A 23,524-nucleotide genomic window follows, 5' to 3' on the forward strand; every position below is an offset into this window, starting at 1 on the left:
TAGAGCATCAACCATCCCTGGACATACACACATAGAGCACCAACCACCACTGGACACACACACACACACAGAGCACCAACCGCCACTGGACACACACACACACACAAAATTCATATTCATACAGGACAATTTAGAGTATCCATTCAACCTAGCCTCCATATTTTTGGACTGTGGGAGGAAACCGGAGACCCCAGTGGAAACCCACACAGACACAGGAAAAACATCCACCCAGATGGGGACTCAAATCCAAGACCCTAGCACTGGGAGACAAACGTGCTAACCACGATAAAGCAAATAGCATTGATTGTGTAGTAACAGCGGCACGATTTCAGTGTCTGGGATATATTAGACGCTAAGCTAGGAGTTGATTTTTGTGGATGACACATAAAAAACCAGATAGTTACATCCAGAAGACTGGGATGGGTGCGCTTGTTGACTACCAATAATACTGCACCTCTTTTAAAGGCCTATTTATAACCAATAGCATATATATTAGTTAATATTGTGTCAAGCACATCCTTAGATTATAAATGTAAGGGTAAGGTCTCTCTGCTGCTGACCTTTTAGCACCAGTCCCTTTGTAAAGGAAGTACAGGCTACTCTAAAACCATGAAATAAAAGATTCTGGGTAATGTCTCAGCTGGTTCACACATCATCTGTCTTTTAAATCTTCTCAGTAGCAGGGGTGCTGATCTAGGATCTGTTCCCATCAGTAAGAAAATGATCTGATCCCAGATCAGCAGTCTTTAAGAGGCTTTGTGAATAGGGGCCAATTTGATCAATACCAATGCTCAATATCCTGAACACCCTAGGGTTAGATTATGAAAACACACTGTTAAATAACAAATAATTTGCACAATGACTTAATTAAAACTCTCTTTACTCAAAGCACATATAACCACATGGAAGAGAAGAACCAACACTAATTATGCTTAGAACAGCTAAAGATAAAGGAGGGATGTGAGAAGAGTCCTTGCCAAGGTGTTAAAACCCTCCATATGCTCACCAGAGTATTGACTCCACAGCCCTTAATAAATAATGCCTCTTTTTTCATCATTTTAGAAATAGAAATAAACTGAAACACGTCCAAGTAGATGCCTCAGACCCTGGATTAACGGGACTCTGCAGTACAGTAAGATGGTCCCGTGAGGGTAGGGAATGCCGGGCTCAGCTGCTCCTTCCTCCGCATGTGTTGGGCCTTCTGACGCCGTCCACATTTCAAAGCACATGTCCAATAATTCACTTACTTTATTGATCATGGTGTTTTTCTCCTAAACACTGGAACAGTGTAGCGCTTAACTCTCATATTTTCACAGTTTGTTGTGAACAGTTAGCCAAAGTCTAATTTCTTTCACTCTTCAGAAAAGGTTTGTGAATTGCTCTAAGCATGTTATCATGAAAACGTTTTAATGTTCTGTCCCTTTAAAAAAAAAAAAAATTTGTCCTTAAATGTCCAAGTGGCCTTTATTTGAAAGGTTTTTATAGACTTGGGGTTGAATAGCCTGGTCAATTTAGTGGCTGTATTAGTCAAGAGTCACCTCGTACATAAATAAAATAATAAGAACAGTGGAGTTCCAGTCTAATTGGGGCACAAACCACACATTCACATTTTTAATGTGGTTAGCTGTAGTCTCTTTATGCAAACGCACTCACCTCAGCACAGACTGGCTCAGATACAGTGTCTTAATTCGCTACTACAGGGATCTAAACTTTGCCAAGGAGCACTGGTATTCCTGACAAAAAATATAACAGCACACATTTACAACTACCTACTTGATGTACATTTTATCCCTATTGCTGAGGTGACAATGTTTTTTTTGTTTTTTTGTTTTTTTCAGACAATAATGCAAAGCCTAATCCATTAATCCACAAGCAAGTCACTAATTTGAGAGGCCCCCACAATTCTGGCATAGAAAGCGATGCGTGAGGGAGAGAGTTGTTTGCCCTTGAGTTTCCACCAGTCATTGTTTTAGTAAGCCAAGTCATATTTGGGTAGAACAACAGGAAATCTCTGATTTATAGTTTTGCCACAAACATTCCAGCGTCTTACAACAAGCAGATGTAAAACTTGAGAGAGACTTGAATAGGGCTGGAGTATTTTGCACTTAGAAGTTTTTTATGTAAATAACATTTTTGAGCAGGTTTTCAAGTTTTGAATGAAAGCAGAGTGTTTTTGAGCAATGCAAGTTTATTAGCTGTATGCTCATGGGACCGTTGTCCTCTCGGTGTAATATTCCTTTTTAAAACATAATTCTCTTCTCTCAAATATTGTGGCACAACGTTATCTCCATAGAGAACAAGGCGAGTCCTGTAGAGAGGAGCTGTTGTGAACAGAGAACCATGAGCTGGTGCTGTGTTCAGGTGAACTGTGTGTGTGTGTTGTCTGGCAGAGGGCCATCCGAGGGCCATCCATTTCACAGAAACCCTGCTGCATCTCCTGCGTCCACTGTCGACTTCACCAGGGTCTCCCCACCCAGCAGTTCTGCTTATTCCACCCCAACCTGCTCTACTTCATACAGCCCATTGGGTGCCAAGGACCCTGGACCCACTCCCATTCCTGCCCCTGGACCTGCCCCCGGGAACGCCCCCGCCACTCTGCCCACCCCAGGGCATGCCTCCAACACTATGCCTGCCCCCAGGCACGCCCCCATCACTCTGCCTGCCCCTGGGAGTGGCAGCCCCATGCAATTTACCCCAGGTGTCCTTCAGCAGCGTATGAGTGCAGAGCTGAACTACCTGTCTGCTGTTGAGGAGTCAGTGAGACAGCTGGGTGATGTGGAGAGGGTGCGAGCTGTCTGTCTTGCACAGCAGGAGAGCGTCTCCCTTGCACAGATACTGAAGGTGAGACACTGTCACACTGCTACATACATACATACATACATACATACATACATATTCCAGTACTGTGGATTTAATGTGTCGTCCCCTCCCCCCCCCAGGCCCAACAGCACAGACAAGAGAGAGACCTCCAGCTGATGAAGATGAAGACAGAAGAGGAGGCCCTTGAGGCTCAGAGACAGGTACACACACACACACACACACACACACAGAGTAGAGCAAAGAGGAATGTACAGGTACACACACACACACACACACACACAGAGTAGAGCAAAGAGGAATGTACAGGTACACACACACACACACACACACACACACACACACACAGAGTAGAGCAAAGAGGAATGTACAGGTACACACAAGCACACATACATACATACAGAGGAGAGCAGTACTGGTACACAGTGGAGCACACACATACATACACACACAGCACACGCTCACTTTTTCTCTAGTTATTAAGCCTGTTCCTATTCTCTTTTAATTTTTGCATATCTACATCTTCATCTCTGTGTGTGTGTGTGTGTGTGTGTGTGTGTAGATGACCAAGCTAGTCCGAGATCAACTACTGAACCTTCCCTCCATCACACCTCTATATGACGCACACACAGAGCCCTGCCCACAAACAGACAGGTAACCAATCACCAAATACATATGCAATCTGCCTTTCCTCTTGTGTGTCTGTAGACTGATGTGTTGGAGTGCTCTGGGTCTGTAGTGTGTGTATGTGTCTGTCTGGCAGCAGTAGCCAAGATGTTTCTCCTGGGAGCGTGCAGTCCCAGAGAGCAGAGACGCCCCTAGAGGTCCTGTCAGAGTCTGTCACCTCCAGCAGACCACCCATAAGGTCTGTCTGCTGGTTCCTTGAACCTTCTCACACTTTTCTCCCCTTACACATGCACATGCTGTGGGAAATTCTACTCATTTGTAATTGTAAGCATTCACTGCTATATATGGGCAGTTAAAATATTTAATAACACAAATGTTTACAGCGAACCCTTGCTCACATTTCAAACAACTTTTAGGTTCCTCAGCCATACAGCACATTGGTGGAATCCAAATCCGTCTTTCTTTTGCTCTGATTCCTCACTTTCTCTCTCTTGTTCTCTTTTAGTGAAGGAGACAGTAAAAGTGCGAGGCAAAGCCCCTCCCCTTCAGTAAAGGAGGAGGGTGGCGCAGCTGGGTCAGGTGACTGCAGAGGGCGGAGCAACAGCTCTGTGGAAGAAGAGGTGCACACAGCTGTCGACGACTCCCTCCACACAGACAGCATCCAGTCCCTGCTGGAGGACAGGGGTGAGGGGGCATAGGTCACGACCTTGGTGGCCCCAGAGCCGCTTGTAAAATTGTTGTTGTGGTTTTGGGTAGTGTCCTATCTGCATACAAGTGCATTGGTTCAATAATCGCTGATACAGTGGGGCCTGTGCAAAGAAAAAGTTCGGTTCTGTGCAGTTTCTGAATGTTTGAGCTCAACGTGGGCCTTCTACGGGGCCCACACTGGGTGGGGGGTCAGCGTTGTTGGGGCTGAGGTCAGGTCTTCTGGTGTAGTTCACCTGTTTCACCCTGCTCTCTCTGTTTCCTCCCCTCAGCAGACAGCGCCTCAGTTGCTACCGAATATTCTGTGAGGTTTGAGGAGTCTGTGACGGAGGACGAACTGGAGAAGTCATTCCGCTCGCTTCTGCCCTCTGAGTCCCACTGGAGAGACTCTGTGGAGCGCGGACGAAGTTCTCTGCCCGAGTCTGATGAGGAGCACAACCGTGATAAGTCCTCTTCACAGCTCTCCACCAAGGTCTCTCCCTTCCTCTCCACGCTCTCCCGCCATTAATGCCGCTTACACATTTAAAGAAGTGCACTCTCCCTCCCTCACCTTTTACAGACATCATGCACAGTGCTGCACTAGAACCTGTTTCTGTTGTTGTAATGGGTGAAGAAAAATAAGCATGATTAACCGACGTTGTCTCCTATAAACCTGTAACCAAGGGACTGAAACTAGAAACCTGTAACCATGGGACTGAAACTTCCTGTTTACTGACCACTGTGCACTTTTGGAGAGGGTGAGGTCTTCTCACCCTGCTGTGGCATGTCGCAGTGTGCAGTGATGTGTTCACACACACACACACACACACACACACACACACACACACACACACACACACACACACACACACCCTGTGTCCTTTCACTCACTCTGTCCCTCCCTCAGCAGGACGGCAGCGTGCCTTTCTCGGGGGGTCAGGACAGCTTCTCTAAGTTCACCATGGTGATGGTGAGGCAGTACATGCAGGAGGAGGAGGTACGAGCGCAGCACCAGCGCTCCTTGCTCCGCCTGCGCCACCGAGCCCTCAGGGACAAGACCAAAGCCGAGCTCGCCTGGCTGGAGCACCAGAAAAGGCATGCGCCTCCACCCTTGCTGTCGGATGCACTTCCACCTGCACAGTCCTGTTGCGCTTCACTGTTAAACAGGACTGTGACATATGACCTGTTTCTTCCGTCCCGTCAGGCGACTGCGGGACAAAGGGGAGGATGACAAGATGCCTCCCCTCCGTAAGAGACAAAGAGGCCTGCTGCTCAGGCTTCAACAGGAACAGGTAACTGCCCCACCTGTGTCTGACACCAGCATCAGTGTCTGATTAAGATGCTACACTAGTAGCTATATTTCTCTGACCTACTTTGCTTGCGTGTGTGTGTGTGTGTGTCAGGCGGAGATTAGGCGACTTCAGGAGGTGAGCAGAGCTGCGCGGAGGGACCGACAGCTGCTATTGAAACAGCAGGAGGAGATTGAGAAGATCCAGAACACCACACTGAAACTGAGACAGAAACTCAGGAGTGCAGGAGACACCAGCCCGGTACACACACACACACACACACACACACACACACACACTACCCCTAACACCGCCATATACACACACAGAGCCCCTCATAGTAGCACTAAACAATAATTATGCACAGAAGAAATTATTTATCGTGACCTCTGAACTGTTACTTCAGAGGTCACCTGTGTCATGTGAGGTGGAGACACGGAGCCCCTCCCCCGTTTCAGTGTCCGGCAGCGAGACGAGCAGTATCCTGCAGAAACTAAAGAAGATGACTTGCCACACAGACCAGAGGTACACACACACACACACACACATGGTAGTGTACACTCAGTTCTATTAGTTGCAAATACTTTGAATGTCCACAAAAAACCCTGCAGTTCTTATACATGGTTTTAAAATCCCAAACAACTGTTTTAGTAAACAAATGTGTGTTGACATTTGCTTTAGATGAACCTGCTTTAGGAAACACTGTTGTAGGGTGTTCTCTCTTAGTGCTGTCTAACTAGAACAACCTGTTACCTGAAATACTGCACTACCTGTTTAATACTGTGCAGATCCCTGCTCTTTGATGGATGAGGTCATCAGTGTTCACTGCATGTGATCCTGAGGTGTGTTTGGAAAACCACGTGCTGTGTGTAGGAAAGGGTTCTCCACGTCAGGGGGACAGAGAGCATGGATCCTCCATGGATCCACACTCCTGGTTTCGTCGGGAGTGTGTAATGTGTCCATGGTGACCTCACATTACATTTTAGGCACAAGTGCTGAGTCATTGTTTGGTCAGTAGGTCTTTATTTGACTTTGGAGAAGGTAACCTGGCTCTTGGCCGTGGGCACTGTGGGCTGAATGCACACTGGAGATCAGAGACGTCTTATACTCCCTAAAGCACTGTTCACACACTGTTTTCTGTTCTCATCCCTCTCTGTGCGAGAACACACTCCCTAATCTGTGCCTTTTGTGGTTCTATGTAAGGATCCTCTGTGTGTATGTGTGTGTGTGGGGGGGGGTGTAATATATAATATCAGCTCTTCATCCTGTATTTCATCCAAATCTCTTCTATACACCTTTATTTGAGCTTTTCTGTTAAATGAAACGTGTTCCTGCTGTCTGAGGAGACAGAGGTCAAGGACACACAACCAGACTGGACCCAGTCCAGCAGTTATCTAACAGTTTATTAAGTAGCCTGTATATGATGTACTATTAAGATTCTAAAATTAACAGCTCATTAAAATGAATCTCTCTCTCTCTCTCTCTCTCTCTCTCTCTCTCTCTCTCTCTCTCTCTCATATATACACACACACCTAAATCACTTTTCCATTCTTCCTTCTTGTTGGGTTTGCTGTGTGTGTGCGCATATGTACACACTGGCTTGTTTGTTTGTTTGTGTGTGTGTGTGTGTGTGTGTGTGTGTGTGTGTGTGTGTGCGTGCGTGCGTGCGTGCGCGTGCATATGGGTACGTACGTGGGTGCCCATTTGTGTGCATATGTGCGTGTGTGCAGGTACTGCTCTCCCGTGCACTGTCTCTTCTCTGTTCTCAGTGCCCAGCACTGGGCCTCTCTCCGTGTGTGCCTCCCCACCCTCCACCCTAAGATCCAGCACTTTATCCACAGTCAGTTGGTCAGGTACAGTGGCGTCCTTCACCCTTCTTATGGAGCATGCTTGTGTGTGCTGCACACGGGGTTCGGGGTTCGTGTGGGGTTGGACAAGATGTGGACTTACACACCCAACTCTGCCATGGTCAAAGGAATTCAGTCTTTGGTGACTTAAACTGTCCTGAATGCACATGTCCAGTAGCACTACAGTCCAGCCTAGTCTGCAGGGGACAGTTCCCATCTGCACGCCGTCAGTCCTTTACTGAGTTTTTTACTACAGCGGGTAAAATAAGTATTGAACACATCACCAGTTTTCTAAGTAAATACATTTCTAAAGGTGCTGTTGACATGAAATTCTCACCAGATGTCAGTAACAACCCATCCAATCCACACATGCAAAGAACTCAAACCACATATGTCCATAAATTGATATGTGTAATAATGAGAAATGACACGGAAAAAGTATTGAACACGCTTACTGAAATTTATTTAATACTTCGTACAAAAGCCTTTGTTGGTGATGGCAGCTTCAAGACGCCTCCTGAATGGAGAAACTAGTCGCATGCGTTGCTCAGGTGTGATTTTGGCCCATTCTTCCGTGGGCTCCTACTATGAACTCTGAGCTTTAGTCTCTTCCATAGATTTTCAATTGGATTCAGGTCAGGTGATTGGCTGGGCCATTCTAGCAGCTTTATTTTCTTTCTCTGAAACCAATCGAGAGTTTCCTTGGCTGTGTGTTTGGGATCATTGTCTTGCTGAATTGTCCACCCTCGTTTCATCTTCATCATCCTGGTAGATGGCAGCAGATTTTTATCAAGAATGTCTCGGTACATTTGTCCTTTCATCCTTCCTTCAATTATTTGAAGCGTCCCAGTGCCAAATGGTGAAAAACAGACCCACACCATGATGTTCCCACCTCCAAACTTCACTGTTGGTATGGTGTTTTTGGGGCGATATACAGTGCCTTTTGATCTCCAAACATGGTGTGTATTATGGCATCCAGAGAGTTTAATTTTGGTCTCAACTGACCAGACTATATTCTCCCAGTATTTCACAGGCTTGTCTAAATGTTGTTGAGCAAACTTTAAACATGCTTCAACATGCTTTTTCTTCAGCAATGGAGTCTTGTGTGGTGAGCGTGCATACAGGCCATGGAGTGCATTACTTATTGTTTTCTTTGAAACAATTGTACCTGCTGATTCCAGGTCTTTCTGTAGCTCCCCACAGGTGGTTCTTGGCTCTTGGACAGCTCTTCTGATAATTCTTTTCACTCCTCTGTCTGAAATTTTGCGGGAAGCACCTGGCCGTGGCCGGTTTATGGTGAAATTGTTCTTTCCATTTCCGAATTATGGCCCCAACCGTGTTCACTGGAACCTTCAGTAGTCTAGAAATTCTTCTGTAACCAATGCCATCAGTATGCAACAATAAGGTTGTGAAGGTCTTGAAAGAGCTCTCAGGTTTTATCCATCATGAGATGTTTCTTGTGTGGCACCTTGGTAATGAGACACCTTTTTACAGTTGACACCTTATCAGTTGACCCATCTGATATTAATTTGCACTAAGTGGCAGGATTGCTTTCTAATTACTGATTACTGAGAATTTCATGTCAATAGCACCTTTAGAAATATATTTACTTAGAAAATTGGTAACGTGTTCAATACTTACTTCACCCGCTGTACATCAGGAGACAGAAGGGCCAGTCTTCTGAGGACAGAAGCCAAAGATGCGTATCGTTTGAGTGCTGGCGTGTTGGTGTCTCTGTGGTGGAGCTTTGGGGTGTAGTTTGTCCTGTATGTCCCAGAACACTTTCACGGGCTCACCACGGGCATCAAAGATCCAGCACAGATCAGCCTGAAACACACTGCAGTTTTGACGTGCTGTTCCCTTGGTGGTGATAACCAAAGCTTTTTTCTTTTTTTTCTTTTTTTCCCCCCCTTCTCCTCTCCCCAACCCCTGCTCCTCCTCCTCTTCATGTACTACAGCAGCTGCAGGGGGGCTGGGTTTGGGGGCCGGGGGAGGGTGTCTGGGTGTGGCTTCCTACCCGACTTTATCTGCCTGTCTAGTGCACTGATGGATTATATGGCTGTGATTAAGCATGGTTGGAAGCGCTTAATCTGTGCTGTGGCCACAGTAAATCTTAGCAGGGCCTGCAGATCCAATAAGAGAGGTCCAGCGATGAGCTAATGAGTATATATAAGCCCCAGGCTGTAATAGAATTGAAGGCTAGATTGGATGGAGATGGCTTTTGTATTCACAAGGCAAGCACATTGCTTTCAGATAAAGCCATATGTTCTCTTAACATGCATCTAATGATCCCAGACCACCATGGAAAAGGCAGCAGTTAAAACGGAGTAATGGTGAAGTTATCCAAGAAAACCGTGTAGAAACACGTAGAAAATATTCATTATTTATTTTAACTCTAATGGGTTAATTTTTTTCAGAAATGATTCATTATTCCTGGCCTCCATTCACAGAGACCGAAATGTGCTGAGTCCTCCTGTGGGGGGTGCTGTGCTGGTGTTTGAGTGTCAGGGCCTTCATTACCTGTTCCTGAGCTCAGTCATGCATGCGTTTGCCGTAATGATAACGGTGACGATGATTAATCAATTGCACTTTATACTTCTCTGTGTGGGATTGTTGGATGTGGAATGGACATGCTTGAAGTGTGTGCGCGCGCGTGTGTTTCTAATGAGTATGTTTGTGTGTGTGTGTGTGTGTGTGTGTGTGTGTGTGTGTGTGTGCTTTCTAATATGGGTGGGTTGATTATGGGTGGGCAGCTTGCCTACTTTGTGTTACTCAGTTATATCACTTTGTCTGTCTTTCTCTCTCTATCTCTCTCTCTATCTCTCTCCCCCCCCCCCCCCCCAGGTTCCTGACCAAGCGTGAGCAGCAGTTGGTCCGTAGGCGTTTACAGGCAGAGGAGCTGCTGGCATGGAGGCAGCGGTTGGATGTGGAGGAGGCGGCAGTGCAGCGGATGGAGCTGCAGGCCCTCGCAGCCTGGGAACCACACAGCACACCCAGCACCAGGATGGACACCACCACACACACAGGTGATATATGAGAGAGAGAGTCAGGGGTAGTGTTCTGGAGGCTGTTTGCTATAGGATGGGGTGCTGTTTTCAGTCTGAACAAGACAGACTGCTGCAATCTGAGAAGAGACATTAGAGCACAGCACGCTAATGAACTGAGGAGAGGAATCGCCAAACCGACCTGGACACTTATAGCAGAACTACTGTGTGTGTGTGTGTGTGTGTGTCTGTCTGGCAGCAGGCAGTGAGGAGCCATCTCCGGTGCAGTCTGTGTCCAGTGTGAACACTGGTCAGTGGGAAATCTCCTCAGATGACCCAGCATCCAGGCGTTCCCCTGCACACACACACAGCCCCCAGGAGCCTGAGTCCACACAAAGCAACTGGGTGAGAAGACCAACACTGGGCTTAGCGTTTAACCCAGAACGGGGTTGGGGTTTAACCCAGAACTGCGACCCAGCCAGGAGTTAACCAAATAAGGTTATAGTTGCTCTGTCATGGTGTTTTGTCCCTTGATTTTAACTAACAGAGGTGTGTTGCAGTCTACAGTCTTGAGTTGATGAAGGCCTCTCCCTGTTGGCTAAAGGTCTACAACATTCCTGTCAAAAGCAGCAGGTGTTGACGACTGAATTTCCATTTACACTGCCTGTCCTGTCGTCTGTGCGCGCGCATGTGTGTGTGGATGTGTGTTGTGGTTTCTCCAGGCTAACTGCACTGTGAGCTCTAGCAGTAAGCTTCCTGTCCAGAGCAGGTCCAGGATCAGTGAACCCCACTCCTCAGCCCCTGCCTCAGGTAAGGATAAACTGATAGGGCAAAGATTAGGGTTACAGGTCAAGGCGAGATTTAGGGTTAGGGCCACAAGCCAAGCTCAGGGTTGCGTTAGGGCTACGATGTTCTCTCTTAGGGAGAAGACCACAGTAACTGTGACAGTTGTAGCTCAGTGGTGAAGATACTGGACTAATAATCAGAAGTTTGCCACTGTTGGGTCCCTAAACAAGACCCTTAACTCTCAATTACTCAAGTTGTGTTTAGTCAGAATTGTCAGTTGCTTTGGATAAAAGTGTCAGATAAATGCTGTTGAGTCATAAATATAAATGTAACCATGTAGGCCTTGATCTGTGTGAGTAGAGACCTGAGGAGATACTGTCAACGTACATACATTCTCTCTCACACACACGGATCACTGTTCTTCCTAATGTGTGTGTGTGTGTGTGTGTGGATGTACTGGATCTGGTTAAGGTGACTGCTGGATGGTGTTCGTTTGTTTGAGGTCAATTTTACAGTAGTCTTTGGCATGTGCTGTACAGAGGTGCCGTCCGACCAGAGCGACATTGAGGGGCGCGTCTTGAGTGATGTTGAAGGGCGTGTTTTGGCCCTGAAGGTGGAGCTTCGGCGACGCAAGGCAGAGGTCCAACAGCTGAAGAAGGAACAGAAACAGAGACAGAAGGAGCGTTTGAAAGCCCAGGAGGCCAGTCTGCTGAAACAGCTGGAGGTGTCTCTCTCACACACACACACACACACACACTGGTATTTTGCACTTGCTACTACACTCTTTCATCCTTCATTTCCTTTTACTGTAATGAGCTCTAAAGGAAAAGGTTTATCTGTTTTGTTTAACTCTTGTTTATTGACTGTTTTATTGCTGCTCATGTCGGCAGTCATATAACAACTTCATTCAGAAGACCAAGGCTGAGTTGAGTAAGGCAGACAACACACCTTCAGCGAAACCCCAAATTAAGAGTCCAGCTCCAAGCAGGGACAAGCCCAGGATCAAAGGCCCAGGCCTCTGCAGGTTAGTGTCCATGGATCTGGTCATTTAGCTCCTTTCTGTACCACCCCGGTCCTCCTTAAACACACCACCCACCCCAGTTTTTTAAACTTCTCATGTGCTGTTGTGTAGGCCTGAAGCGAACCGGAATCTGGGTGTTGTCAGTGAGTTGGAGAGATCACAGAAACTCACAGAGTCACCAGCTGAAAGTGGTGTGTTAATAATGCCTTTACTTAAAAGCAAAATAAATATATATTAATGCATTTCCAATATATAAATGTATAATGTATAAGAATGTTTAAATATATATGTTGCATGCCTGTGAAATATGCATTTCATGTTCAGCTGTGCAGATTCCAGCGGTCTGCACTGAGGATGTGTTGTCCTCAGAGGAAGAGCCTTCCACAGTGACCCCAACCCCAGTGTTGGGGAGCCCAGAGCGGGTGAGCAGGAGTCTGCTGTCCCCCGAACCCCAACACCACCCCCCTACGCACAATGCCCGCAGCCAGTTGGAGAGCTCTTCTAGGTCCCCAGCCAATGCCACTGTCTCCAGTGAGAGGTCGGAGGTCATTGAAGAGCTGGACTCTCTGAAGTCAGAGGGTTTGAGTGATGAGCAGGATTTCTCTCGTTCAGCGCAGTTCTTGGAGCCGCTGCGCAGGGTGGTGCTCCAGCCAGCCCACAGGGCTGAGCACGTGGCCTCGCCTGAGCACGTCACCACACCCAAGATGCACGCTCTGACTGGCACGTGCTGGCCTAATGCAGTCGACTCCATGAACGGTGGGGAGGAGAGGAACTCCAGTGCTCTGCTGCTAAACACAGATGAGCCCAGAGTTCCAGACTGCCCTTCACTCAGTGATGGCCCTGACCTTTCTCCCAGGAATGATGGGGATGAGCATGCAGAGACACCATTGCCCTCTACCCATGGATATAATGATGATGATGATGATGATGATGATTTTGAGTCTTCACTTGGCTCCTCACCCAGGGAAGGCCATCAGGGCTCTGAGCTCACGTCACCTTCAGCTGCACAGCCTAAGGAGAAACCCTCCTTTGTCAGCAGCGAAGAGGAAATAGACGAAGATATCAATGTCGGATCAGAGACTGCTAGTGGCCGTTCCCACTCTCAGAGCCTATTGGAGGTTGAGGGTCTGCCAAAGCCCTCAAAAGCAGATGACATCAGTGACAGTGCTATCCCTCCGAAGTTTCTGACAACCTTTCCATCTGTAGAAGGATCCCTGGAGCCTGTGAAAGAGGGACTGCCTGGTTACTGTGTAGGTGACAGGGTGATGGTGAGCAACATCCACCCAGGCACTCTCAGATTCAAGGGCCAGACAAGCTTTGCCAGTGGATTCTGGGCTGGAGTGGAGCTGGACAAGGCAGAAGGAACTAGTAATGGAGTCTGTGAGGGGGTGGCCTACTTCCAATGCAGAGATGGATGTGGAATATTTGTCCCTCCTGACAAGATCTCTCATCTGCCTGAGGCATTGGAGGGCCATGCAGACACTGAGGATGAAGATTCTTCGTTTGATGACCAGTCAGATAAAATGCTGGAGAAGCAGAACCTTGCAGGTGATGCACAGCAAAGCGGCCTGCAGAATGAAAAGCATAATCTATGTTTTGATTCCTCTGATTGGCCATCTGATCTCAACACACAGCTCCCTCAGTCTGGAAATGACAACTTTATAACGTCAACCCTCGGCATAGATGCCTTTAATGGTAATATCATAGAAGACCGAGACAAGCTCACAGGGCCAAATGGGACAAACAAAGACATCGTCCTGAAGTTTGAAAGTTTTTCAAAAGGTCAGGAGGACTTGCCAATCGAACAAGAAAAAGAAACATCAAAAGTTCAGAGACAGGAAGCAGAACAAACCATGGACATCTTGGACCTGCTAGTCAGTAGTGAGGGGTCCAGAGCAGAGGACCTCCAGAAAACCTCAGGCCTCTCGTGTGTAGAGCCCAGAGCAGCAAGTGGCGGAAGGGCCCTTGGCACCCTGGTTGATGAAATCCTGGACAGGTTTATGTGCGACACTCTGAGACAGTTTCAGCAGATTAGGAAGGTAAAAGAGGAGAAAATCACAGCTGCCAATCAGCAGGAAGTCGTGAGTGGGGAAGAAGCACTCGAAGGGCATAAGGTCTCGCGGCTCCGGTCAGCTCCCACCAAAGCAGACAGCTTACACGCCTTCTTCGACAAGGATCAAGAAGAAGTGTCTTCCCCAGAGCTGTGCAACAGATCGGTGGGTAATTTCAATGTTTTTTATCTATCGATGTTACCTTTATTTTAACAAAATAAAAGGCATATATGATGCATTAGGCACAGTGACACTATTTTAACTTTGGTAAGTAAGATTTGAAAAATGGCTAATCATTGCCACCTCTTTAAAAGGATTTTTTTTTTTCAAGAAAGTGAATGATTTACATTTTAAACTGATGAGAAAATTGATTGTTCCAGTGCTATTGACACACCCCCCCTTTTTTTCCTGCCTGTAGTGAAGAGCAGAGTTCAGCTGGGTTTTTTAGTTTGTACATCTTTGTACTGCAGTGGCCTTGACATGTCTCCCCTGTAGGAGAGCCCCGTCCTGGGGCCCAGTGGACAGGAGGAGCTGGCCAAACGCCTTGCAGAGCTGGAGCTGAGCCGCGAGCTGCTGGATGTCCTTGGCGATGAGCAGGACTGGTTTGACGAGGACTTTGGTCTCAGTTCTCGTAGAGAGCAGCAGAAGCTGAAACAGGAGGGGGCGGTGCCTGCATCTCCGCAGGCCAGGACGCCTGCAAGGCCTCAGCTCTCACAGGTCAAACAGCCTGAGGAGTCTGCCATGCTGGTCCCGCACACCACTCCCGAGGTGCAGAAACTGGTGAGCACTGCCCTGCAGGAGATCTGGAGAGGGTGCGGGCTGGGCCAGGGCCATCGGAGCGTGGCTGGAGTCCCCAAACCTCAGCCCTCGGAAGCCTTCCTGTGTGACAGCAACAACCGTGACCACCAGGAAGCTCAGTGTCTACTCAGCTACAAACAGGTGAGTCCGAGCAAAAATGGCAGCTGGTTTCTTTCGAAGCCTCCGTGCACTGGTTTTTAAACACGTCTAAATAAATATCGTTGTGCTCACTGAGCCGTAACTGTTCCTGCAGGCAGTGTTTGACCTGTCGTGGGAGGTCGTCCAGGATGTTTACATGGAAGACCAGAGTGGCGAACACCCCCAGTGGGTCAGACCGCGGCGCGTGAACTCTGTGTGCATCCACAGGGTGAACAGCCCCAGTGACATCACTAAAGTCCAGGTAACGGCTTGTTTTCAAATGTCTGTCAGATTGTGTTTATTCAAGATGTCAGTGATGTCTGATTTGCTGTCTTCATTGAAGCTGTTTCCAGTGTCCCAATTTGTTACAGCTTTCGTCATTATCTATTTTGAGATGCCATTCCTTATACATCAATAGGGTTACTAAGCCACACTGCTAACTGAATAAGCCTTTGTCACCAGACCCAGCCGCATGGCCATGTTGTAGCTGTGGAGCCCTGTGATCTGATGGTTTGGCGTGCTCTGTGTTCCAGGCGTTTGTCACTAGCGAGGTCCTGAAGATCTGTGGCCTGAAGGCAGGCCAGAGTCAGAAGTCTGACTGGCAGAAGATGCTGAAATTTGGACGCAAAAAGCGTGACCGGGTCGACCATATCTTGGTAAGAAGCTGCGTGTGATCTACATCCTGTTCTCGTACAACACTGGCCATTTTCTCCTGGTCAGCTAAGGAGGAGTTTCCCCAAAGTCATTGAGTTGGCTGCTTCGTTTCTGTACAGAATTTGTGGCAGAGTATAAATCCATAACGTTTTTTTCCATACGTTTCCATAAAGCTCTGTAAGTCCAGACTAACAGCGTCCTGCTTCCCCAGGTTCAGGAGCTGCACGAGGACGAGGCCCAGTGGGTGAACTATGACGAAGACGAGCTCTTTGTGAAGATGCAGCTGGCAGACAGTATCTTTGACGCTTTGTTGAAGGACACAGCCGAGGTTCTGATCCACATCCAGGAGAAGAGGTCCAAACGGGCCATGTGCTGATGGCACCGCTATTGCTTTGCCCTTACCCTGTTTTAAACCTATTCGCTCACTCCACAGCAATTAAAGAAGGCACTTACTCACATCATGTGCTTAAAGTGTTTAGGATCGAACCAGAACCATGCTGGGATGTGCACGCCCATGCCCCTCTCTCACACACTCACTCACACACACGTCAGATCTCTTCACTGCTGTGTTGCAGGCTCTTGTGTCTACTGGAGTCCAGCTGTTTGTGGTCCTGTAGGATGTGCGTGCACCACCGCTGTATCTGGGTGGATCGCCCACCATCCTGCAACCTTCTCCAAGTTCAGAGCACGTTCTGAACAGTCTGATTAGAGCCAGACCACTTTAAGATGACTGTATGATGACGCTTCTCTTTTACCTCTATTAGTTAATTTATTTGAAAGGTAATTTTTAATTATGCAAAGAATATTGGGAAACGTATAAAGAGAAATTATTTTAGAATGTCATTAGTTGCAAAACCTGTCTACGCACATAAAGTAAATGCTGAAATGGCTGTCTCACAGGATTTAGTGATTCATGTAAGTCCATATAATCGTTCAGTTCCTGTGAAACGCAGCGTCATACTGACTGCACATGTGGATGTGGTTTTAGCTGTAGGGAGTACTGACCTCCTGTCTCTGTTTATCTGGCGGTCCCACGACCGTCTGTCTCCTCCTTTAAGTGCCTCTCTGGTTTGAGTTGCTCTAGCAGCTTTCCCGCGCCCTAACCTCCCGAGCTGTGGCGAGACAGTCGTTTTGTTCTGCCTTACTCTCCCGTTTATGCTGCTGGGGGTGACGGTAGATCAGCCCCGTGGGGAAACAGCTAGAGGAAGACATGTTTGTGTGTTCGACGCAAATCTCTGATTGCTTTGCCTTTCCGTGAGTGCAGGACAGCCCTGCTGCTTCACGTCACTTAAGTAGAGAATGCAGCCTGTGTTTAAACATCTCATCACATGCCTCCTGCACTGCTCTCGGGCATTTTATTGGGCCCTGAACCTGCTACCACAACAGCACACGTTCGGAAGCCCCTGTAACAGAGGAGTTGGTGCATCAAGCTGCATAAACGCTGCACGGAGGGGGTTTGCTTATTATTCTAATCCTCCTCTACTTGTTACAGGTTTTATTTCAGAACAGATCCATTTAAACAGGTGATGTATTGAATTCAGTTCAGTGATGTGGTAACAGGTGAGCTGCTCACTGTTGGCACTTGTATTGGATGTCCAGTGATGCAGCGCAGGGCAGAGTTCAGGGTCTCTACCTCCTCTAGAGAACACAGTGATCCTCAGTCTTTAGTCACTATCTGCACATGCTTCATCTTTTATACCACAAACAATAACTGCTTTTGGAGAAACTAGGATTTAAGTGGCACAAATTGTATGATAATCAATTTTTACTTAAAATTGGTAACATAAAAGACATTTTGAATATTTAAAGTGCGTGCGTGTGAAAATAAAGGCCTACTCGCAGGATGTGGGTGCTGTAGAGTAACAGCTCCGTTTGTGCACATGTACATAGTAGAAATATTTGTTGAATGATCTTTGAACGTGTAAATAAAACTTCTTTCTCAATCACACATCGGGATGCTTCTGTTGCGTCTTGTTTTTCTTGTTCTTCTGAAACTTCACAGCGATAAATCACCACTACTCAGTCGAATAGTGCGAACCGTCTGCTTTACAGAGACCTTAATTTCAGTCATTTCGGGCTGTAGTTACGGGCTGGGATAGATGAGCAAGCGTGTGCGCGGGTGAACTGTAGAGTTTGAACCGGCTTAGGGACGGTGGGTAAATATTTGACAATGGGGAGATTCTTAATGGGGCAGTTCAGACGTGCAAGGGAAAACTGCAATAACTATTAAAAACTTTATTAATTAAAACTTGTAAAATGGGTGATCGTAGTTGCGCAGAATTCGATGGGCTTCCAACTCAGCTAAACGTTTTTAATGCAGCGTTATGAACGCAGATGTGCAGTTGTCACCTCCAACTTGCACACAAACATGCAGCAGTTGTTTCATGGTGCACAGTAAACGCGCAAGTTCCTCGCACTCCTCTGACACTCGCGCTTACTGGAGTGAAGCTGAAGCAATGGGTGGTGGTTTAAGCACGAGGGCAGGCCCGCGCTTGGCTGAAACGCATTCGGTGAGTTCACTGTGGCAGTGCTTCATACGAAGGTGCGTTCGCAGAGGCTGAATCTATCGATTATTTGTTTTGAGGGCGCGGGCGGCGTCACGCGGCGCCTCGGCCAGCCTGTGCCGTGCCGCGTGATCTGCTCAGAAGTTTCTCTCGGCGTCTCCTGCAGCTCAGTCCGACGGCGGAACACGCGAAGATGGCGCGGCGGCACTACCGTGCCACGTCTCTGTGTGCGAGCAGGCCGACACCTCTCAGAAACGCGCTTTTTTACGTTCTGCTCTCGTGTGCGTGCAGTTTTCCTTTAGCCACCGAAGCTGGCCTCTACACGGCGTCCGACCAGCTGGCGATTTTAACGTCGCGCAACGTGGATTCGGTAGTGTTCAATTCCACAGGCGCCGTCGTGGTGGAGTTTTACGCGGCCTGGTGCGGACATTGCATCGCCTTCTCTCCCGTGTGGAAAAAACTCGCCAGAGACGTGAAAGGTCGGTACTGTGCGAAACGTGGAGACCGGGTAATGACACCTGGATGTACAAACAGCGCGGTGGCGGACTGCGCTAGGCGTGGAGCCGGCGCGTTAAACGGAGCGCAGTTACAGTCCTAGCTGTCGGTAAGATACGCAGGCTGCAGGACAGTTTCCCGAGTCCGAAGGCGATCAGTTACCGATCATTACAGCGATTCCGGTTCTGCGCAGTTTATTTAGCTCAACGTCGTCAAGAGAAAGCAACGAGCGCGAGGACTCACCGTGCGTCCGCGCGACGCTCCGCCGATTTGTTTCGCATCTGTTGCATTTAACGTGGTGACGTTTGGTTAAATTAGATTTGTTTGTTCGGTGAGTCTCCTTGTTTTTTAGTTAAATAAGCATTTTAAACCGTTACCCTCTTTTTGTCTTTTGGCGATCTTCATCCGTTTTCTCCTGTAGATTCAATGCTGGTTTGATAGATTTATTTATTTAGTTAGTTATTTTTGCTTCATGTTGTGGGCGTCGGTTTAAAGTTGGCATTATTGAATAAAGTTCTGTTTTGTAGTAGAAATGCCCCCACGTTAGTTGTTTTTTCCCCCGAACTGTTACTACATTATAAGTTGATTTTGTCAGCCTGCGTGGATCATCTTTTAATGAAGATTGTTTTAACAAAACGTGATTTAGAAATTCGTATGCTTGTAGACATTCGTTTGTATTGTTTTGCATGGGCTACGATCAGTTATAAGGCTGTTTCCCCATTTAGTGCGTCTTTTTTTCAACCCTCTGCGTCGTTACGCTATCAGCCGCCAGAAAATGACGTTCGTTTTATTTACCTGATATGCAGGTGAAAAAAAAGTGATGGGTCATCATTTAGTGTTGCTAAAATGTCGGTCTTTCCATCTTGTTAGAATGGAAACCTGCGGTTGGTCTGGCAGCCATTGACTGTTCCGATGTCGAAAACAGTGGAGTCTGCCACCGCTTTGGTATCAGCGGATACCCATGGCTTAAGGTAGCATGTTCCCCTGAACTCTAACAACAAAACAACAGAAATCCATGTGCAGCTAAATTCTGTCACATTCAGGGAATGTGTCAGTGTCCTGCACGTATGTGTGTTTATTACACGTCGGTTTGGGTTCTCATGTGTCTGTAGTTGTTAGGGGCCCTGTTTTACTGGAGCTGTCTAGGCAGGGCCATCTGTGTTTGTGCTGCACGCTGAGAGCCTGAAGGCCACCTTGGCTACACATGAGTTGTTTCTCTCTCTCTCTCTCTCTCTCTCTGTTTGTGTGTGAGAGATACAGAGTTAAAGAGTTGCAGTTAAAGTTGTACAAATATACATGTGCCATCCATCCACACACCTGTCTCTTTCCCACATTTCTCTCTCTTTGTCAATCTGTTTCTCTTTGTTATTCTCTCACTCTGTCTCTTGTTCTCTTATTCTTTCTCATTCTCTTAGTTCTTCCCTGCATACTCTGACATAAAGACCAAGGCAAAGGATCTCAGAGGTATGAAAGCAATAGATGCGGTGTTTTAATATCTGTTCCCACTATCACACTGGTCAAGTTTGGCTTCTCTTCTACTTCTGTAACGTGTATGTATGTGTGTGTGTGTGTATGTGTGTGTGTGTATGTGTGTGTGTGTATGTGTGTGTGTGTGTATGTGTGTGTATGTATGTGTGTGTGTATGTGTGTGTGTGTGTATGTGTGTGTGTGTGTGTGTGTGGGTGGGTGTATATATGTATGTATGTGTGGGTGGGTGGGTGTATGTATGTATGTATGTATGTATGTATGTGTGTGGGTGGGTGGGTGGGTGGGTGTATGTATGTATGTATGTATGTATGTTTGTGTGTATGTGTATGTGTGTATGTATGTATGTGTATGTGTGTATGTGTGTGTGTGGGTGGGTGTATATATGTATGTGTGTGTGGGTGGGTGGGTGGGTGTATGTATGTGTGTGTGTATGTGTGTGTGTGTGTGTGTGTGTGTGTGTGTGTGTGTGTGTGTGTGGGTGTGTGCAGGATTTCCCCGCGATGTTCCCGGCCTTCGTCACCTTATCATCGATAACCTTGAGAAGCACCATGACCCTTGGCCCCCTGCATGTCCCCCACTAGAGCCAGCCAGGTCAGAGCCCCTCCTACAGCTGGCACATAGACACCTACTTTAGCTTGGATGGTGTGAAATGTTTTTAAGGGAATACATTTCCCAGGATTCTCAGTGTGTACTCACTCAGATTTGTGCTGCAGGTAAACCTTCAAATTTATTAATGCTACTACTTATATTACTACTAATACTATTACTACTATTAATAATAGTATTATTATTATTACTAATAATACTATTACTACTACTACTACTACTACTAATAATAATAATAATATTACTAATTCTACTTCTACTTATACTAATGTTAATACTAGCACTTATACTACTACTAATAAAATTGATTTGTATAGTACTTTCTTAAAAACAGTATAAAAAGTGCTTTACTGAAAATAGAGAATAGATTGGATAATAGTTTTATAATTTCAGGAAGGTATTGGCTATAAATATGAAACATTTTATTTAAAAAAATTATTCAAATAAAATGAAATGATTTATTTAAATGCAAGTGTTATGACACCAGATCCCAATGCAGACTACAATACCCAGCAGCCCATTCATCACCCAGTCAACAATGTGACCAATCGGAGGCGTTTAATCAGATCTGTTTCTCCAGAGCATTGAACCCACCTGTATGTCCTAATTTATAGTGTATATAAGGAGGTTTCGGACTCGCAGTCTTTGCGAAGTATTGCCGGCAGTTCATCTCTAAGCATACCGAGCGTTCTTTTTGGATAGCCTTTCTGTGTATTGTACCCTGTTTTCGGATTTTTTTGTCTTTTTGCCTGCCCCTTTTGGAATAGTTGCCTGGTTCTTTGTATCTTTGCTCTTTTAGTTTCGGACTTGGACTGGCTATTTCTCTGCGTCTTGGATTGTCTCTTTTGTACACTGGATTATTCCCCCATTCCTTCCTTTTTTCACATCCGCAAGCATCTGGTTTTGTCCCACGACTGACAGATAGATAAAAGTTCATTTAAAGGATAAAATGAAAATTTCATAAGATTCATTAGAAGAAAGTATAATTAGAGTAAAAAAAACTATTTAAGAACCACCTTTCAAGGAAATAAAAGTGCAACTGTACTAAAACAAATGGTACAGGGAACTGGTAGCTGCCAGGTTGCCACTGCCGGGCCCCTGAGCGAGGCCCTTAACCCTCAATTGCTCAAGTTGTACTCAGTCACAAATGTAAGTTGCTTTGGATAAAAGCGAAAGCTAAATGCCATACATGTAAAAAATGAAAATATAAAAACAATATTTTCAAAATGAACAAAACGAGTAAAAGTAAAGCAGTTTAATTACCAAATAAGAAGCAACTCCTTAGTCACACACTAACACACTACCCCCACCCCACGAGGCACTACCCCACCCTGCACTAGGTGTGTGTTTAGCCCAGCTCACGAGGCACTACCCCACCCTGCACTAGGTGTGTGTTTAGCCCAGCTCACGAGGCACTACCCCACCCTGCACTAGGTGTGTGTTTAGCCCAGCTCACGAGGCACTACCCCACCCTGCACTAGGTGTGTGTTTAGCCCAGCTCACGAGGCACTACCCCACCCTGCTGTCTGGTATGTATATGTCACATATGCACTTCTAAGTTTGCTTGCATGTGCATGTGTGTGTGTACACGTGTGTTTGTGTTACAGTGTGGCAGAGGTTGATGAGTACTCTAAGAACAGTAATATCCAGCACCTGGCGCTGGTGTTTGAGACAGATGACTCGTATGTGGGGAGAGAGGTGAGTCCACAGGGTGGGCTCACACTGCACTGCACACACCACACCACACTGCACTGCACACATCACATTGTACTGCTCACATTACTGCACATATTACTCACATTACATTACACTCAAAATACAAAATGCTCACATTACACTCAGTGACCATTTTTCTAACTGGCAGAGTTAGAAAGAGCACTGCTGTTTCTCTGGGACCCAGTGAGATAAAATTGAACAGCGTGTGTGTGCGTGTAGGTGATTCTGGATTTGCTCCAGTTTGAGAACGTTGCTGTGCGGCGTGTTTTGCGTTCAGAGGAACAGCTGGTGACTCGCCTCAACGTGACCGACTTCCCTTCCTGCTACCTCTATAAGTCTCCCACCAACTACTCCAGACTCAGTGTGTGAGTGCCGCACACATATACACACACACACACAGGCGCACGCACAGAGCATGCAGCCAAACATAGCAGTACCAGCTCTGCTGATTAATAATCTCAAAAGCTCTGATTTACAGACCTCAAGTGTGTGATTTTAATCACATAATTTGAAGAATCTTTGTTCCTCGTCGGCACCGGCACTGAGGGTGGCACCGTTTCTGGCCACCTGCTGGTGAATCTTACGCTGAGTGAGTGTGTGAGTGAGTGTGTGAGTGTGTGTGTGTGTGAGTGAGTGAGTACTGCCCTCTTCTTTCCTTTGTATGATACTTCCATTTTGAGACATTTTTCTTATACCTTTTGAAGGTTTATCACCTCTCTGCATTTAGTAAACATCAGGTCCTGTCAAGAAAACCACAGAATTGTAGTCTGTGCCATCACTCAGAATTCCCACATTGCCATGGTGATGTTGCTTAGTTGTGCAGGTTGGCAGGAAGCTTGCATGCAGGGAGAGTCTTTCAGAAGACACAAGCAAAAAATTATTTACCCTACCTGTGCGTGCGCATGTGTGCACGTGTCTCTGTCTGTCTGTTTGTTTTTAAATTTTGTGCATAGAAACAATAGCATTTTTTCACCTGCTGCTCCCAGCAACAGATGGCCCGCAGCAGAGCTGAATGCTTG

The 23,524-nt window shown here is 46.6% G+C and overlaps 2 protein-coding genes across 15 annotated transcripts in view; both read left to right on the forward strand.

Moving 5' to 3' along the window:
• The window catches only part of cep350 (centrosomal protein 350), a 32,015-nt gene extending 14,368 nt beyond the window's left edge, over positions 1–17,647 (forward strand). For 2 of the 11 annotated variants that reach the window (XM_035521981.1, XM_035521980.1), the window contains exons 17-38: positions 2,391–2,841; positions 2,940–3,020; positions 3,380–3,471; positions 3,557–3,682; positions 3,950–4,128; positions 4,422–4,621; positions 5,036–5,223; positions 5,333–5,420; positions 5,532–5,678; positions 5,824–5,942; positions 7,148–7,270; positions 10,109–10,290; positions 10,508–10,653; positions 10,971–11,058; positions 11,574–11,758; positions 11,925–12,058; positions 12,167–12,246; positions 12,380–14,271; positions 14,602–15,045; positions 15,158–15,304; positions 15,576–15,698; positions 15,908–17,647. In XM_035521981.1, the coding sequence (XP_035377874.1) occupies positions 2,391–2,841; positions 2,940–3,020; positions 3,380–3,471; positions 3,557–3,682; positions 3,950–4,128; positions 4,422–4,621; positions 5,036–5,223; positions 5,333–5,420; positions 5,532–5,678; positions 5,824–5,942; positions 7,148–7,270; positions 10,109–10,290; positions 10,508–10,653; positions 10,971–11,058; positions 11,574–11,758; positions 11,925–12,058; positions 12,167–12,246; positions 12,380–14,271; positions 14,602–15,045; positions 15,158–15,304; positions 15,576–15,698; positions 15,908–16,072 (5,380 nt within the window). In that variant the 3' untranslated portion in view covers positions 16,073–17,647. The remainder of the gene's footprint in view (positions 1–2,390; positions 2,842–2,939; positions 3,021–3,379; positions 3,472–3,556; positions 3,683–3,949; positions 4,129–4,421; positions 4,622–5,035; positions 5,224–5,332; positions 5,421–5,531; positions 5,679–5,823; positions 5,943–7,147; positions 7,271–10,108; positions 10,291–10,507; positions 10,654–10,970; positions 11,059–11,573; positions 11,759–11,924; positions 12,059–12,166; positions 12,247–12,379; positions 14,272–14,601; positions 15,046–15,157; positions 15,305–15,575; positions 15,699–15,907) is intronic. The other 9 variants (XM_035521984.1, XM_035521987.1, XM_035521982.1 and 6 more) reach the window with 9 other exon arrangements.
• A 602-nt stretch (positions 17,648–18,249) lies between these two features.
• qsox1 (quiescin Q6 sulfhydryl oxidase 1) overlaps positions 18,250–23,524 on the forward strand; it is a 20,285-nt gene continuing 15,010 nt past the window's right edge. Inside the window, exons 1-6 of one of the 4 annotated variants that reach the window (XM_027014380.2) lie at positions 18,250–18,679; positions 19,566–19,666; positions 20,111–20,159; positions 20,672–20,774; positions 22,397–22,487; positions 22,725–22,870. In XM_027014380.2, the coding sequence (XP_026870181.2) occupies positions 18,394–18,679; positions 19,566–19,666; positions 20,111–20,159; positions 20,672–20,774; positions 22,397–22,487; positions 22,725–22,870 (776 nt within the window). In that variant the 5' untranslated portion in view covers positions 18,250–18,393. The remainder of the gene's footprint in view (positions 18,680–19,565; positions 19,667–20,110; positions 20,160–20,671; positions 20,775–22,396; positions 22,488–22,724; positions 22,871–23,524) is intronic. The other 3 variants (XM_027014378.2, XM_027014379.2, XM_035521991.1) reach the window with 3 other exon arrangements.

The sequence above is a fragment of the Electrophorus electricus genome, chromosome 23 (assembly GCF_013358815.1).
Source record: "Electrophorus electricus isolate fEleEle1 chromosome 23, fEleEle1.pri, whole genome shotgun sequence".
In the NCBI taxonomy this organism is placed as follows: domain Eukaryota; kingdom Metazoa; phylum Chordata; class Actinopteri; order Gymnotiformes; family Gymnotidae; genus Electrophorus; species Electrophorus electricus.